Raw genomic sequence first — 13,730 nt, 5'->3', positions numbered from 1 at the left:
TTAAATCAGACAACCCTTCAAGACCCTCATATGTCATCAGTCGTCATTGATGCCGCTTATGTAAACAGACGTGACAGGAAGTTTTCAACGTGCCGTCTTCAGCTGTGGTGATTTCTCTTGCGTTATTGTGGCAATCCTGGTATTATCACAATGCCATCAAATAAAAAAACTACACCGCTTCATTACCTAGCTACTAGCGGTGCTTTGTAGGCTCATATTAGCAACCTGTGTTCCTATCCTTCCAGTCTGCATAGTGGAGGAGCGGTACCAAGGACAAAGATTTTGGCTGCTGGTTTCATATGCCATCAAAGTGGGGAATTTAACATTGAAATGCGTCAAAATACGGGACTGGCATGCACAAATTAGCAATAACAATGTAACGATAGCTAGCTAGTTAGCTGCCAAGACTTCAGCAAACTAGCAGCAATTGTTTTATGCTTATAGAGAAAAGGACCATAATACATTGGTATTATCCTTGTCAGGTTGACATGATGTTGTGAGAGATCTCATAACCTTCAGTCTAGAGATTGCCTTGGAAAAACCTCCAGCAGCACACAACCAGCATGCTAGAAGCAGAGCCACATAGCAGCTTCTCCTTGGTTGTTCAGTTGTGGTTGGCAACACTGATTTGAGGTGCATTACCACCACCTTCTCCATTGGCGGGGGGTTAAAGTTCTCAACATTACATCACACAAACGAGCCATTAAGTGACCCTCCCACACAGCCACAAAACACTGCGGCTAATCCCTGCAACGCCTGATTTGGTCTGAATGAGGCCTTATGCTCCTGCGCCTGCACTGGAAATGACTCAACCTGACAAGTCACCACTTAACTGTGTGAGTAAGAAAAACACGCCATCAAACATCAAAATAGTCCCTAAATGCCAAACACATCACTATTCCTTGTCTTTTTCTACCTGTCTTTTTGTCTCCACGGGAGGGAAACCCAACACTCAGCCTGCAATCATTGTGAAAAATAGGGCATAGTCATATTTGGATGAAACATCGAGCTTACTGTCTCTTCAATTTGTCAGGCGAGTCGGTGCTGACACTGCAGCCCACACACTGTGTAATCTGGAGCCTATGTTGACATTATTAACTGAGTCAATTATGTTTCCTTTCCTCACAGGGAGAGATAGGTGTAGCTTCATTAATGTATGCACAGCCCGACTTCCTCGACCCTCAGCTGCTGAACTGGGTCAGCGGCAGGCCAGCCGTCTCATCTCTCTCGCTGCCTCCTCTGGCTCGCAGCGCTGCCCTCACAGGAAGAGGGCAGCTGTGTTTGTTGTTGTCCGGCAGAGTCTGGCAGACAGTGTCGGGGAGGAATAAACTGTATATTTTCAAAGTAATACGTTTAGTTTTGTGTCATGGTAACTTTAAAAAGAAAAAACTACACTTATTTGAAACAGGCAAACTCAATCTGCTTACTGTGCTCTTGTTAATCACAGGATGTCAGGGGAAAAGGGGTGAGTTGCTATTTACTGCAAAAAAAGAGACTTTAACAGTTCAACAGCCACTTTAATAACATTTATTTAAAGGAATACTTCAAAATTTGGAAAATTTGCTTCTTGACTTTATTGCTGAAAATTAAATGATGTTATGTCTACTTTAGCTTAGCATAAAGACTGGAAGCAGAGGGAAATAGCTCGAGGAGCTCTCTCCAAAGTTAAAAAATACAGCTAACACCTCACTAATTAACAACAAACATTTGTAGGTGTTCCTCGGGTGTGCATGTTCTTCTTAGACTCCAGTTACAAGTGTGTCTCTTTAACCTTTAGGTCCCGCTTCATGTCTGATGTGCGAACAGCATATCCGAGCAGTGGTCGGTTGCCAAAGTGGCTTTTGAAGTGGACTGACTTAAAAGCTTGGCGGTCTTTCATAACTCCTCTGTACACGTCAGCAGAGCAGCTCCCCGTAACAAAAGCCTGCCGCTGAGAGATTAAAACCCCCCAAAACATCCCTTTAGAGTATCTGTGGGCACATCAGCAAAATCAGCTAATGGTAAAGTGTACCTGCCACTCGCGAACCCCTCTGTTAGTGAACATCAGCACGTAGACCATCGCCTGGCCGCCCACGTACAGCGTGTCGCTCCCCTCCTGGTGGTACATACTGATGTAGTTCTCAGGTTTGTTGAAGTGGAACCTGGAGGGCTCTGTGGGTCATAACAAAATATATTAGTGAGACGAGCTGGCAGTCGAGAGCCTTGTTAGAGTGCATTGTTGTTGATTTAATTGTTAAAATGTATGTTTTTGTTGGTGCAATGAAAATGTGCCCCTAGGTAATACAATTTTAATTAATGTAAATGAACTGAACTCTGAAGACAGAAACCATTTCACATTTAACTAGCAAAACAGTACTCTGACTAATTAGCTTGACTACTAAGTAAGTACCTGAGAGTGAGAAGTAGAAGAAGAAAGAAGAATATATACAGTATTTTTACAATCACAGTTCAAAAGCAATCAAAGCTACAAGGTACTGTAATAAAAATCCATATGTTAGAGGTCAAACGCAATAACAAAAAGGTCGATGCATGGAAGCAAAATTGAGTTTCAGGAAGTTATTTAAAAAGATGATCCAGATTTAGCCGCCCTAAGCTCCTCAGGCAGGTCAATTTAGAGTCCAGGAGCCGTGATGGCAAAGAGCCAAACCTCTGGATTTTAATCCACCTTTAATCTGCTGTCAATATAGGAGCCAGCTCGAGGACTCCTTGCAACGAGCTGGTTTGATTTACCAAAACATCTGATCTGACGTCTCTGGCCTTTGTGGTTTTAGATTAAAACAGGGAGCCTGTGCAGGGTGGGTGTTAGAGATAAAGGGCACTGGTGGAAGCATAAATATCACTGAAGTAATCATGTGGGCAAATACCATCACAGATGCTTGGTTGAATTACACTCCGGACACCTCCAGAAGGCTCAAACGTCATTTTGGCATTTGTGATTCACCCATCCAGTGATGCTCACACTTAACTACACTGCAACTGTGTTTAAAAATAGATTAAGATCACTGCTGCTATTTAAGACTATTGTGAAATAAACTAGATGTCACATTATTTCCATCTCCTGAAATCTGATAAAACTGAAATGTTGATTGACATCAGTGTGAGAAATCACACAATTATCAAGAGTGACTGTGACTTAACCAGAGTTTAATTTCCAAGAATTGTTGACCCTATTCCTTAATCAGCACACTGAAGAAATCACAGGAACACTTCAGTCTGAGTCGAGGGGTGGTTGGATGGGCCATACACTGGACTTTTCCCCCTTGAGACCAGGGTTTGCGATCCGTTTGTGACCAAGAGTTATTTGTTTTATTTAATGTTACGTATGTAAATGTATGTAAATGACAGAATTTATGTTATGTAACAGATATTTTAGCCACAATTATAATACTTTCCTAAACCTAACCTAGTTTTTGAACCTAAACCTTACCAAGTTGGACCGTTGACTCTTTGATAACGTTAGTAACTGTCAAAAGAGCATATGCCACAATATGTGAACTGTCACTTCTTGAAGCGCCCCTATGGTGCAGTAGTATAAAGAGCAAGGATAATCCAAGTTGGGGTCGGTTGGGGTAGATGGATGGATCATACAAAGGACGATCGTTCCATGACCAAGAATCAAGAGTGATATGTTTTTAAGTTATGTTACCTTAGTTAAGCAACGTAAATGGCGTAGCTTACGTTACAAGAGTGACACACTTACATAACAGATGTGTATACGTGAAGTCACTCACATCACGTAATTTAGGGAATGTAAGTTACAAGACTAGACGTAGTTATTTTTACCCAAAATCCGATCTTTTCTTAAACCTAACCAAACAGTTGTTGTGCCTAAACCTAACCAGACTACCATTTGACAACGTTGTTAATGGTCCAAATGTCAGGATATGGCAAATGTGAACAGTTTCCATTATTCTGAAAGGATAGCATTTATACATATTATTGCTTACTGGACTGCAAAGCCCTTCATATTCAAAACTGACGCCAAAGAGGTAAAGCGTCATCGTTTGAAGCTTAAGACCACTGACAGAGCTGCCGTATTTGACGAGTTGAGAGTGAGAACATGTTAAAACATTACATTTTAACATAATGTTAAGTTTGATAATCAGGCCTACTTTGACATGATTATGACAAATATGAAGTTGTCATAACAAAGACATCTGAAACAATCATAAACATTCGTAGAGACTACTTCATGTAGGTGTCATGTCATGTCTGATGCACCTTCAAACGAAGTGTTCCCGAAATCACTAATATTGCCTTTTTTGCTTATATAACATGGTTTAAATGCAACGCACAGATCTCAATTCACGCCTCCAGGCTTTCTTCTTCTGTCATGTTTTGTTGTCCAGTCAGCCTCATGCTGGTATGAGAAGTTGAAACTGTTCAGAATGCTGCAGCTAGACTCAAACCTAAAAACCAGACAATTTGAACATATTACACTAATCTTAGCTGCACCTCATTGGCTCTATTAATGTCAGGTCAGACTTTGAGGTGCTGGCTGGCCTAATTAAACCTTCATCCCATTTTGTGCATTACGCTCTCAGAATACAGAGTTCCTGCTGTCCCCGGAGTTACAAAGAAAGTCAGCAGGCTGGAGCTTTCTCCTATTGAGCCTCTTTCCTCTGGAATAATCTCCCTGCTGATATCAGACTATCTGACTCTGTCAAGGCCTTTGAATCCAAAAATTTCTTTGCTTTAACTTTCAGTTAGTGCTTTTTTATGTGATCAGCTCAGCCCTCATTTCTGTTTCCAGTATCCTTTGAATGGATCGGTCTCAGTCTTAATGAATTTCTAAACATAGTCCTTTGGCCTGCCAAAAGGATTCAACTTTAACATTCTCATAACGGCTGCATTTCTCTAACCCTGTTTTTGTTTCTGTTCCCACAATCATCCAAGCTGTGTGAGTTTCTCTTCCTCTCTCATCTTCTTTTCTTTCCATCTATCTTTCTCTGTGTGGCCTGTTCTCCTCCAGGTCTCCATGGTGGAGATGTTGTGTGGCTCAGGTCCCATATGGCGACACCTGAGGCTGCTCAGTGGCCTCCTGGATCCACATCACTGTGATTTGTATCCTCTGTTTGATGGCTCCTCCTGAGGTTTTTTCCATTATTTTTCCTTATAATAGTGTTTTTCTGGGAGCTCTTCCTTACCCAAATTGAGGGTCCAAGGACAGAGAATGTCATATGCAATGTTTGTATAATACCCTGAAGCAAACTGTCATTTCTGATTTTGAGTTATTTATATAAAATGTGACGTCGTTATGATTTGGACTTTGTCGTGGCCTGTTTGTGGTGCTTTTTGTTTCAGAGGTGCTTGGTGAGGCTGGGTGTGGCTTTGTTGCTGGTCGGAGCTGTGCCGGTCCACAAACCTGCAGCACCTGCACTTATACCCAGACCTCCCCTCTGCATGGTGCCAGATTATTTTTGCCAGCTCCAGCAGTACTTGATTGCTCTCAGTATCTCTTGAGTTTATGTATTTAGAAAGCCTTTCTTGTGTTCACTCCTCCTCTTCCAGTGTGACTGGACCATACCTGAGGACCAGCTCCTCAACCACTCGCCACCCCTCACAAACCTCAACTGCCTGAGCCAGCCACCCCGAGAGTCTCCACCTGCACCACCCAGGGAGCCCTCGGCCTGCGATCGATCTCACGTCTCATCCTACCAGCGATATATTTCTTGTGATCAATAAATTCAACCTTTCAAGTCACTACCTGTTTGGCGTCACTTTTGGGTCCACCTGTTCCTTACTACAACCGTTACAGACGTCACCGAATATGGCATGTGAAAGATGTCCTATGAGTTCTGTATGCCAGCTAGTCTTTTATTCTGCACCAGAAGTACATTTCTCCATTCATTTGGTCAACAGATATTTCAGAGAATTACACTCTGAAGAGCTTAAAAGCTTTTGTATCAAACCAACCAACTACGTGTTTTAGGCCTTTGACAAAAGATGAAAAAAAATAAAAAATACTGCATGAAATCTGAGTAGCAGAAAATATTATAAATAGGACCTGGACATTTAAAAAGAGGAAGAAAAGAAGAAAAGAACTGCTTGTTGTATTTTCTCTTTCATTTTCAACAAAACACATCATTGGTAGAAAATAAAATCCGAATTTAATTCCAAACTGATGATGCATTTTGCTTTTGATGTTTCAATATAAAAAGGGATATATTAATAATGACAAAAGGCGATTACACGGTCATGGTTTCATGGCATTTGTAATGATTTTCTTCTCATCCCTGAAATAAAAAAGACATCCAGTCTGACAGCAAAGCCAGGATGAAGTGCTGGTGATCACTGTTACAGGTTGCTAGCCAACCAGCTAAGTTTCTATGGAAACTGTGGCCTCTCTGATTGGCGGGAGTCTAATTGATGAAGCTTGTACTTCACAAGCAAGGGAGGAAGGCACAAGAAAGGCCAATGTGGGTGATGGCTTAGGTAGGAAAATGTATGTTAATTTCCCTGTCTGACGATCTCGAGAGGAACACCCTTTTAGCTGAGAAAGCAAACCGACAGATCGGCATAAATATTTCCTTTAGAAGTTAACAAGCAGAGCTTCAAAGTGTGCCTCTTTTAATTCTGTCTGGCTGCAACAACAGAGAAAAGGTTAATCTTCTGTTAGACAGACCTACGGCAAGCTCAAAGAAGGTCAAAATCAGTCGCTGAATAGAAAATAGTGTATTCATTCATTTTCCACCCTACCAGCAGCTACTTATGTCAAGATCTTACATAAAAGTAACTTTACTATGGTAAATAACCCCATCAAGAGTTGACAAAGCTGTAAAGACTTCATGGACTCAAACTGAGTAAAACAAGTCTAATTCTAATTAATTTTTTTATGATGTTTTGACTGACACTAATCACCCTAAAATGGCAGCCAATCAAATGGTTTGCTAAGAATGTCATAATATCTTTTATCCCTTTTTTAATTTGATTTCACATGTTTGACAGACAGCCGAGCTGGTTGCCTCGTGACACAAAAGTTACCGTGGAGCTGCAATAATTTAATTTCTCCTCAACTTTCCGGTTTACATCCTAATTACATTTCCAGTTTTAAACCATGATGCTATTTCTGTTGACGGTATCATACAGTGTAACAGAGGTCAGTTCATGTTAAAGGATTTTTAGTACTTGAGCGAGCAATGTTTTCATGGATGAGTCCCCATTTAATTTGTTCCTGTGCACGCTCATGATGACACACATGCCCCCAAACAAACACATGGGTGACGTGATACAAATCCCCACCAATGGATTCACTCTATTCCACTGATTTACAGGAAGGTGAGGAGAAAATTGCTGTTGTTGGAAGTAAACATGGATGGAAACAACGCAGGTTTAATTATTTTTTTTAATCATCTTTGCAAATGTTTTATGAGGAAGAAAATGCATTCAGGCAGTTTGTCAGGCCTCAAAGCACAAACACAATAAATGCGAACACTGTTTGTTGTGAATGTAACACACAAGCTGTTATCGCTGTGCTGGTGTTGTTCCTGGAACATCATAATTAATGTTTATGGATACCCGACCCAAACTCGAGCTGGGCTGGATGATGTCCGGGTTGGTTTGGTCACATAAGTAGTATTTACTGCCTGGATGTGACGGTGTCAACACAGTGCGGACACTTGTTACGTTTGGACAGAGAATGTATCCCAGACCGCACCGTACTCCAGGACCATCACTGCAACTGAGCAACCACATTTTTGTATTGTAGCAGCTTTGAGACTCAGGAAAAAGACTGTACAAACATGCAAACGGGAGAAGGTATCCTTTCTAACATTGTGAAAGGGTCGATTTAAATCCAGAGCATCTTTTTCTAAACCTAACCATCTACTTTCATTGCCTGAACGTAACCAAACTGCTACAGAAAAAAAAAAAGGGGACATAATAAGTGAATAAGTGTAACGGTAAAAAGTGAACAGTGTAACAATATGCTCCACTTGAGATATGAGCCCCCGTCTCCTGGGTGAGAGTCTTCCATGGCCTGTACCAAATGTGGATTTTGCTGCCTTTCCAGCCCGTTCACACTCCCAATGCATCAAATACAGCCTGGTCAGTGACCCTACACTTCAAAGTTTGACACTGTAGTTAACCCTCTAGTGGTATAAGGAGTGAGAAAAGTCAGAGAAAAGGGGGAACTGGGGTAGTTTGTGTCCTGTGTGTGCACAAGACTCAAGAGTGATTTGCTATATAAGCAAGTTCATGTAAATATGTAAATAAGTTTACATATATGACATAACTTGCATGAGTGATGTGCTTACGCAACTTTATGTAAGTTGTGTGACTGAACGTAGTTATTTCAACAAAAAGTATGATCTTTTTCTAAACCTAACTAAGTACATTTGGTGTCTCAACCTAACCAAACCATGCCTGTTTGCACCTTTAATTAATACTGTCAATCTGTAGGTATTTTAGTCTAAAACATTCAAAAATTATCAACAGAATTGGAAGAAACAACCATTTTGGTGTCATCTCAAAGACATCTATGTGTTGTGTTGCAGGGACATCTATTGAAGTTAGCATGTTAACCAGCTAGCCCCTAGTGACATTGTGCCTCCAGAACAAACAACGCCAAGCTCCCAGTCCAGTTAGCTAATACAACCGCTACACCATTAATTGAGTTCACCAGCTAACAGAACTATGCTGCCCCCTACAGGTGGTTAATTCGCACATATTACACATTTTAAGTCCAAAAGTCATAATATGTGAACTATTTCTCATCAAGCTTTATTCAATTGCATGTTACGTATTGTTGGAAACCTTCATGTACCAGAGGGGTAGGTAGAGCATCACAGTTTGAAGCTTGAGGCCACTGACCAAGCTGTCATATTGGACGAGTTGGGAGTAAGAACGTGTTGCTTTCTTGTAAATTCAAATGATGGTCCTGGAACAACATTATTTATGATTTTCCAGAAACACCAACACAGCGATATCAGATGAACCTAATATAAACCTAGTCAGCAGCCTAATATAACACATTTTACAACCTCCTTTTAAAGTACCACAAGCCAGATAACTTCCCACCCCTTTCAACAACCAAAAGCAGACAGGAGGCAGAGAGTGTACACTTATTTTAACATGTCTCCATATCTGCACTATTTCTAAAGGTTCACACAGATACAACTGAAATGTCACCTTCTGAAATTCAATTTGAATTCCTAACTTCTTTCTTGCTCTGCGCTCTCTATGTGTGAGCATGTGTTTCTTTTTTTCCCTTTTCCTCAGACCTTCAATCGTTGCTGTCGAATGAAATCCTTGAATTTTCAAAAAGGTCAGCTTTTCAGAAACCAAGAAAAACAGCCTTGTTTTTTGTTTTTTGTTTTTTTAGCTTGTTTTCCAAAAAAGGCCTCATTAAACTGGAGGGCTGTAGAGTTCCCCTCACCCCCCTGAGGAGCAGCTAATCCTTGAATTAGTGAGTTTTAAAGAAACAAATTCCAAATTGCAATAAGAGCAAAAGCACAAATCACAGATATTTTCGCATTTGTACATGAATAAAGCATTCAGGATATTGAATAAGAAAACAGCGAAGGCAAAGTCAAACATGTTTTTAAAGTCGAGACACTTTTGAGGCTTTTCTGTTGAGCACCAGCAGATCCTGTAACTGCTGCTACTTCATTTACATAGAATCTTTCAATGCACAGTCGTTTTGTGGATGTGGACCTCAAGGTCTTCCATTATCAACTCGACAAGAAAATCTATTGGGCGCATGGTTCAATAGGGTTTTCGTATTGAGGTGCTCGGGCCTTCAGCTCAGAGAAAAGGTCGACACAAACGACGGTTGAACTTTGGCAAAATGTTATGATGTTCTGGACGCTGCTGCAGACGTCAAATTAGCCTTGAGATGTGCTGTTGTCTCTCTTACAGTCCTTCACTCACCCTCTGTCTTGATGTCCCTCCTCTTTCTCTCCCTTGACTTCTGATATATATTTTCTGTCTTTTGTGTTTGTCCTGCTTTGCCTCTCACTCTGCTTTTTGTTATGCTTACCACTCTCAAGCAGACATATTCAAAGGGAGGTGTGAAAAGGATGTGTGTACACATAACGTACAGTAAAGTAGGGCAGACTTTCATTTTTCTCTCACTCTGCTACCCCAGCCAAATCCTAATCCCAATGCAGTCCTTTACAAGTGAGGAGAAGCACAAGAAATACCCACTTTGACCAACGTTTATACACAATCTTGCACACACTGATGTATAAATGAATTATAAATGACTATTGTTTGTTACTAGCGATATTGTTCGTGTTGTAATTGCCTCAAATATCTGTGTTTTGTGAAAGAGGTTGATTCTGATCTCTCACAGAATTATCTGCACTTCCCCGTAGTGCTACTCAGTTTTTAAGCGTCTTTCAGCTCAGCCTCATTTTTTTTTTTAACTGGCCTGCAGCTTTCAGTTTGGGTTCAGTCTCACCGTCACTTTGTTTCTATCAGAATCAGGCAGCAGGTTGAAGAACTTTTTCCTCGGTTCAGACTCCAGGATAATCTAAACACACCATGCTGCACTAGCTTACATCTTACGGTTTCGGGGCAAATTACTTGGTATCAGATCGTTACAGAGACTTACCCGAACCAGTATTTAAGGCTGCATCGGAGCCATTACTATGTATCAGTACCAAAACAACCCAATGTCGGCCTGCACTCAGCTTCCAGTTGAAGCACACCTGGCTAAAACTACTGCAATAAATCCTGAGGCATATTTCACTCCAAATTCACACATTTTTCTTCTGACTAGTGGCGCTATGTATCCATCTAGATCAGTGTGAGTTGCCGAGTTTTGGGAGATATCAGCCGTCGAGCCGTCGAGCCTTCTTTCCAATAAACTGGAACTTGATGACGCTCAGCTTTTGGTGCTCAAAGCGCCAAAAACATTTGAATTTGAAAAACTCAACAGTAATGTCTGTTTCCAGGAATCACGACCCGGTTGCTCAAGATAATCCACAGACCTTGTTGTGAGCAGAACGAGGCGTGCATCTACTCATGGACATGAGGCAAGCTAAGCTAATCTAAGAGCCCTGGACTTCTGGGGTATAAAAATACCTGGATCTTCTGTGTTTGCGTGGCTCATAGAGCGTTCCATTGACCGAGTCGGCTAACATCTGGTTTAGCGCCTGGCTAACTTGGATGGGGATAAAATGATTTAATCTTGAAGCTCTTTTTTCAACATTTTATTGGATGGAGTGGATCAAATTATGACAGTGAAATTAGTCATTTCGGCTCAAAAAAATGGATCCACTGACAATGTCACAATGTAAGCTTATGAGAAAAAGTCTTTTGGGACTGCAGTATGTCACATGACGTTAAAATTACACGGTTTGTGGGTGTAGTTCGGTGGAAAGAAAATAGTTCCTACATGAAACTGAGCTAAATGAGGTTTGGAGTTGGAGGGAAGGCATCCAACGTCTCTACAGCTGACATCTCCAAAACTCTGCAACTCAGACCAGAACAATCTGATAAATAACACTGCAGATGTGATTTGGAGTAGGTGTAACATCACGTCTTTCCTAAACTCTCTGAAACAGCTTCAACGTAAAGTGAAAAGTGTAACCTTCATGAAGGCAGCATTTATTATGTCTGTGTGCACTTACAACCTTTCATGTCTTGTTCCCTCTGTGCAGTGCAGTGCAATGCAGTGTAACGCACTCCCTAATCCCTACAGCATCTCTGACAAGCGTGTCCTCTCCTAACCCCTTGAAATAAAACACATTTTCACCTGGATCCTAAAACAAGCTGTGGCCATCGACCAGCAAACGGTTCTTTGAAGGTACCTGAACCCGCCTCATTTGGCAACAGCCCGTTAAGCGAGGACATTTTACCGTCTGAGGACCTTCGGCGCTGTCCGTGGTGCTGGAACAGAGCCCGCTCCTTCAGGCTCCAACTGAGCCTCTGATGGATTTCATCTGACAGTTTGTTACCTGTACACTCTGTGTGTGTGTGTGTGTGTGTGTGTGTGCCTAATACGACAGGCATTTAAAGCTCACCCTGCAATTGCATAACAACGGATTTGATTGATATGACATGCACGTCCGGGCCGTCATCTTGTGCGTTTTGTACTGTGCTCATCCGCGCGAGGGGAGGGGAGGGGAGGGGAGGGGAGGGGAGAGGAGAGGAGAGGAGGGGGAGGGATACAGATACAGATAACTTGACACACAGCCCCCATCTCCGCTGATTGCTGAATACATTAGAGGACTGTGTGAGGTGTAAAAACGCGTGAGTGGAATAGATAACTAGGGAGCCGGCTTGGAATTTTCCATTCATCGCCGTCCCCCTCCCTTCCTCCCTTCCTCCCTTCCTCCCCTCTCATGTCTGTGCATTTGGACATGTAACCTCTGTATTTTATGGCGGCTGCTGCTCCATCAGCAGCCCAGGAGCCGGACTCCTCTGCTGCAGTGTGGAGCAGCAGCCGTGTCCCGCATTGCAGCTCCGCAAGGACGCGGTGGAGGCTACAGTGACAAAACCTCCACAAGAGTCATATTTCACAGTGATGCTTCACGGCGGTGGCAGGCTGGGTGTTTAAAGGCTACAGCCTCACGGTGCGTTTAGGGGCGAATTGGCGCCATGTTCCCCTCCCACACCACAAGGCAGAGCAGAGGTTGTTTGTGGAGCGCTTCTGGGATGGTTTAATTCCGCTCCGTGCGCCTAGAGGTGAGGATCTGCACAGTTAGAGCCCCCAAACTGACAAACAGCCAGCGGTGGTGCATTTTTTTTATATATATATAAGAGGAGATAAATCAGACACACGAGTTGTGCAGGAGAAAAAAAAACAAGAAAAAGCCACAAGTTGCACAAATCTGATCCAAATTATTCAAATGTGCCTTTTTTGTGCCAAAACGACCCAACCTGGGAATCTAACGGACGGGAAATGAGCAAGAAAACACTCAACTGGTATTCTGCACACGATCTCTTGTTAACATTCAGATAACACAATATAATTCCTCCAGATGCTCATCTTGTTGTAGTCTGAGGGGACATGTGTGCGGGGCCTGAACGGCGGAGCGCGTAATTTACTACTCTGTCGGTGAGGGGGTGTGGGGGTTGGGGGGGGGGGGGGGCGGTGTTTTAAGAGATTAATCCAGAGGTAGAAGCCTCAGTGTGGCTTTTATTGGTTTATATTTGTGCAGCTCACGCAAAAAAAAGGACAAGAACACTGGTGACTGATGAGAAGCGCTGGAAAATAACTGGCTCCATCACCTCCGCGACTTAACTCTCCACTCCATCTACTCATTCACCCCATCACTTCATCTATTCATTAACACATAACACAGATGAGAAAAACAAATAATTGGCTGAATGACTTGACAAACATCCAGGAAAAAAGCAGAGCGCTTCCTACCGTGCACGACAAATTTCAGCCGAGGTGACTTTCCGGCGATAACCGTGGCGAGGAGCGACAGCAGGATGAAAGAATTCATCTTTCCTTGGAGCTCTGCCGTGTGTAAAAAAACAAAATTATCAACCCGTCCACAAAATCCCTCTTCTTCTTCCTAGCAAGCCGCCTCTAAACAAAACGGTCCCTCCCCGATCTGCTGCGTGCCAGATCTGTGCCACCGACTGCTGGTCCCGGTCCTATCTTGTCCGTCTGCTCCGCCGGCGGTTCAGTTTGGAGAAGTCGGGGTATCAGGCTCCACCTCGGAAACAAAAGGCACAAGAGAGAGGGGGGGGAGTGTAGACGTTCAGCAGGGGACGCAGGAGTGAGAAGTGGGATTTGCAAAAAAATGCCTTCAAACGCATCACTTTTGGTC

At 42.5% G+C, this 13,730-nt stretch overlaps 1 protein-coding gene across 1 annotated transcript in view; it reads right to left on the bottom strand.

The window, feature by feature from the left end:
- The window catches only part of LOC141012539 (semaphorin-7A), a 48,286-nt gene extending 34,886 nt beyond the window's left edge, over nt 1-13,400 (bottom strand). The window contains exons 1-2 of the mRNA XM_073486045.1: nt 13,322-13,400; nt 2,012-2,151 (exon numbers count right to left, since the gene is read on the bottom strand). Of these exons, the coding sequence (XP_073342146.1) occupies nt 2,012-2,151; nt 13,322-13,400 (219 nt within the window). The remainder of the gene's footprint in view (nt 1-2,011; nt 2,152-13,321) is intronic.
- Nucleotides 13,401-13,730: the final 330 nt, after the last annotated feature.

This window comes from Pagrus major, chromosome 17 (genome assembly GCF_040436345.1).
Source record: "Pagrus major chromosome 17, Pma_NU_1.0".
Taxonomy (NCBI): Eukaryota; Metazoa; Chordata; class Actinopteri; order Spariformes; family Sparidae; genus Pagrus; species Pagrus major.
This window is presented reverse-complemented; position numbering and strand designations above follow the sequence as displayed.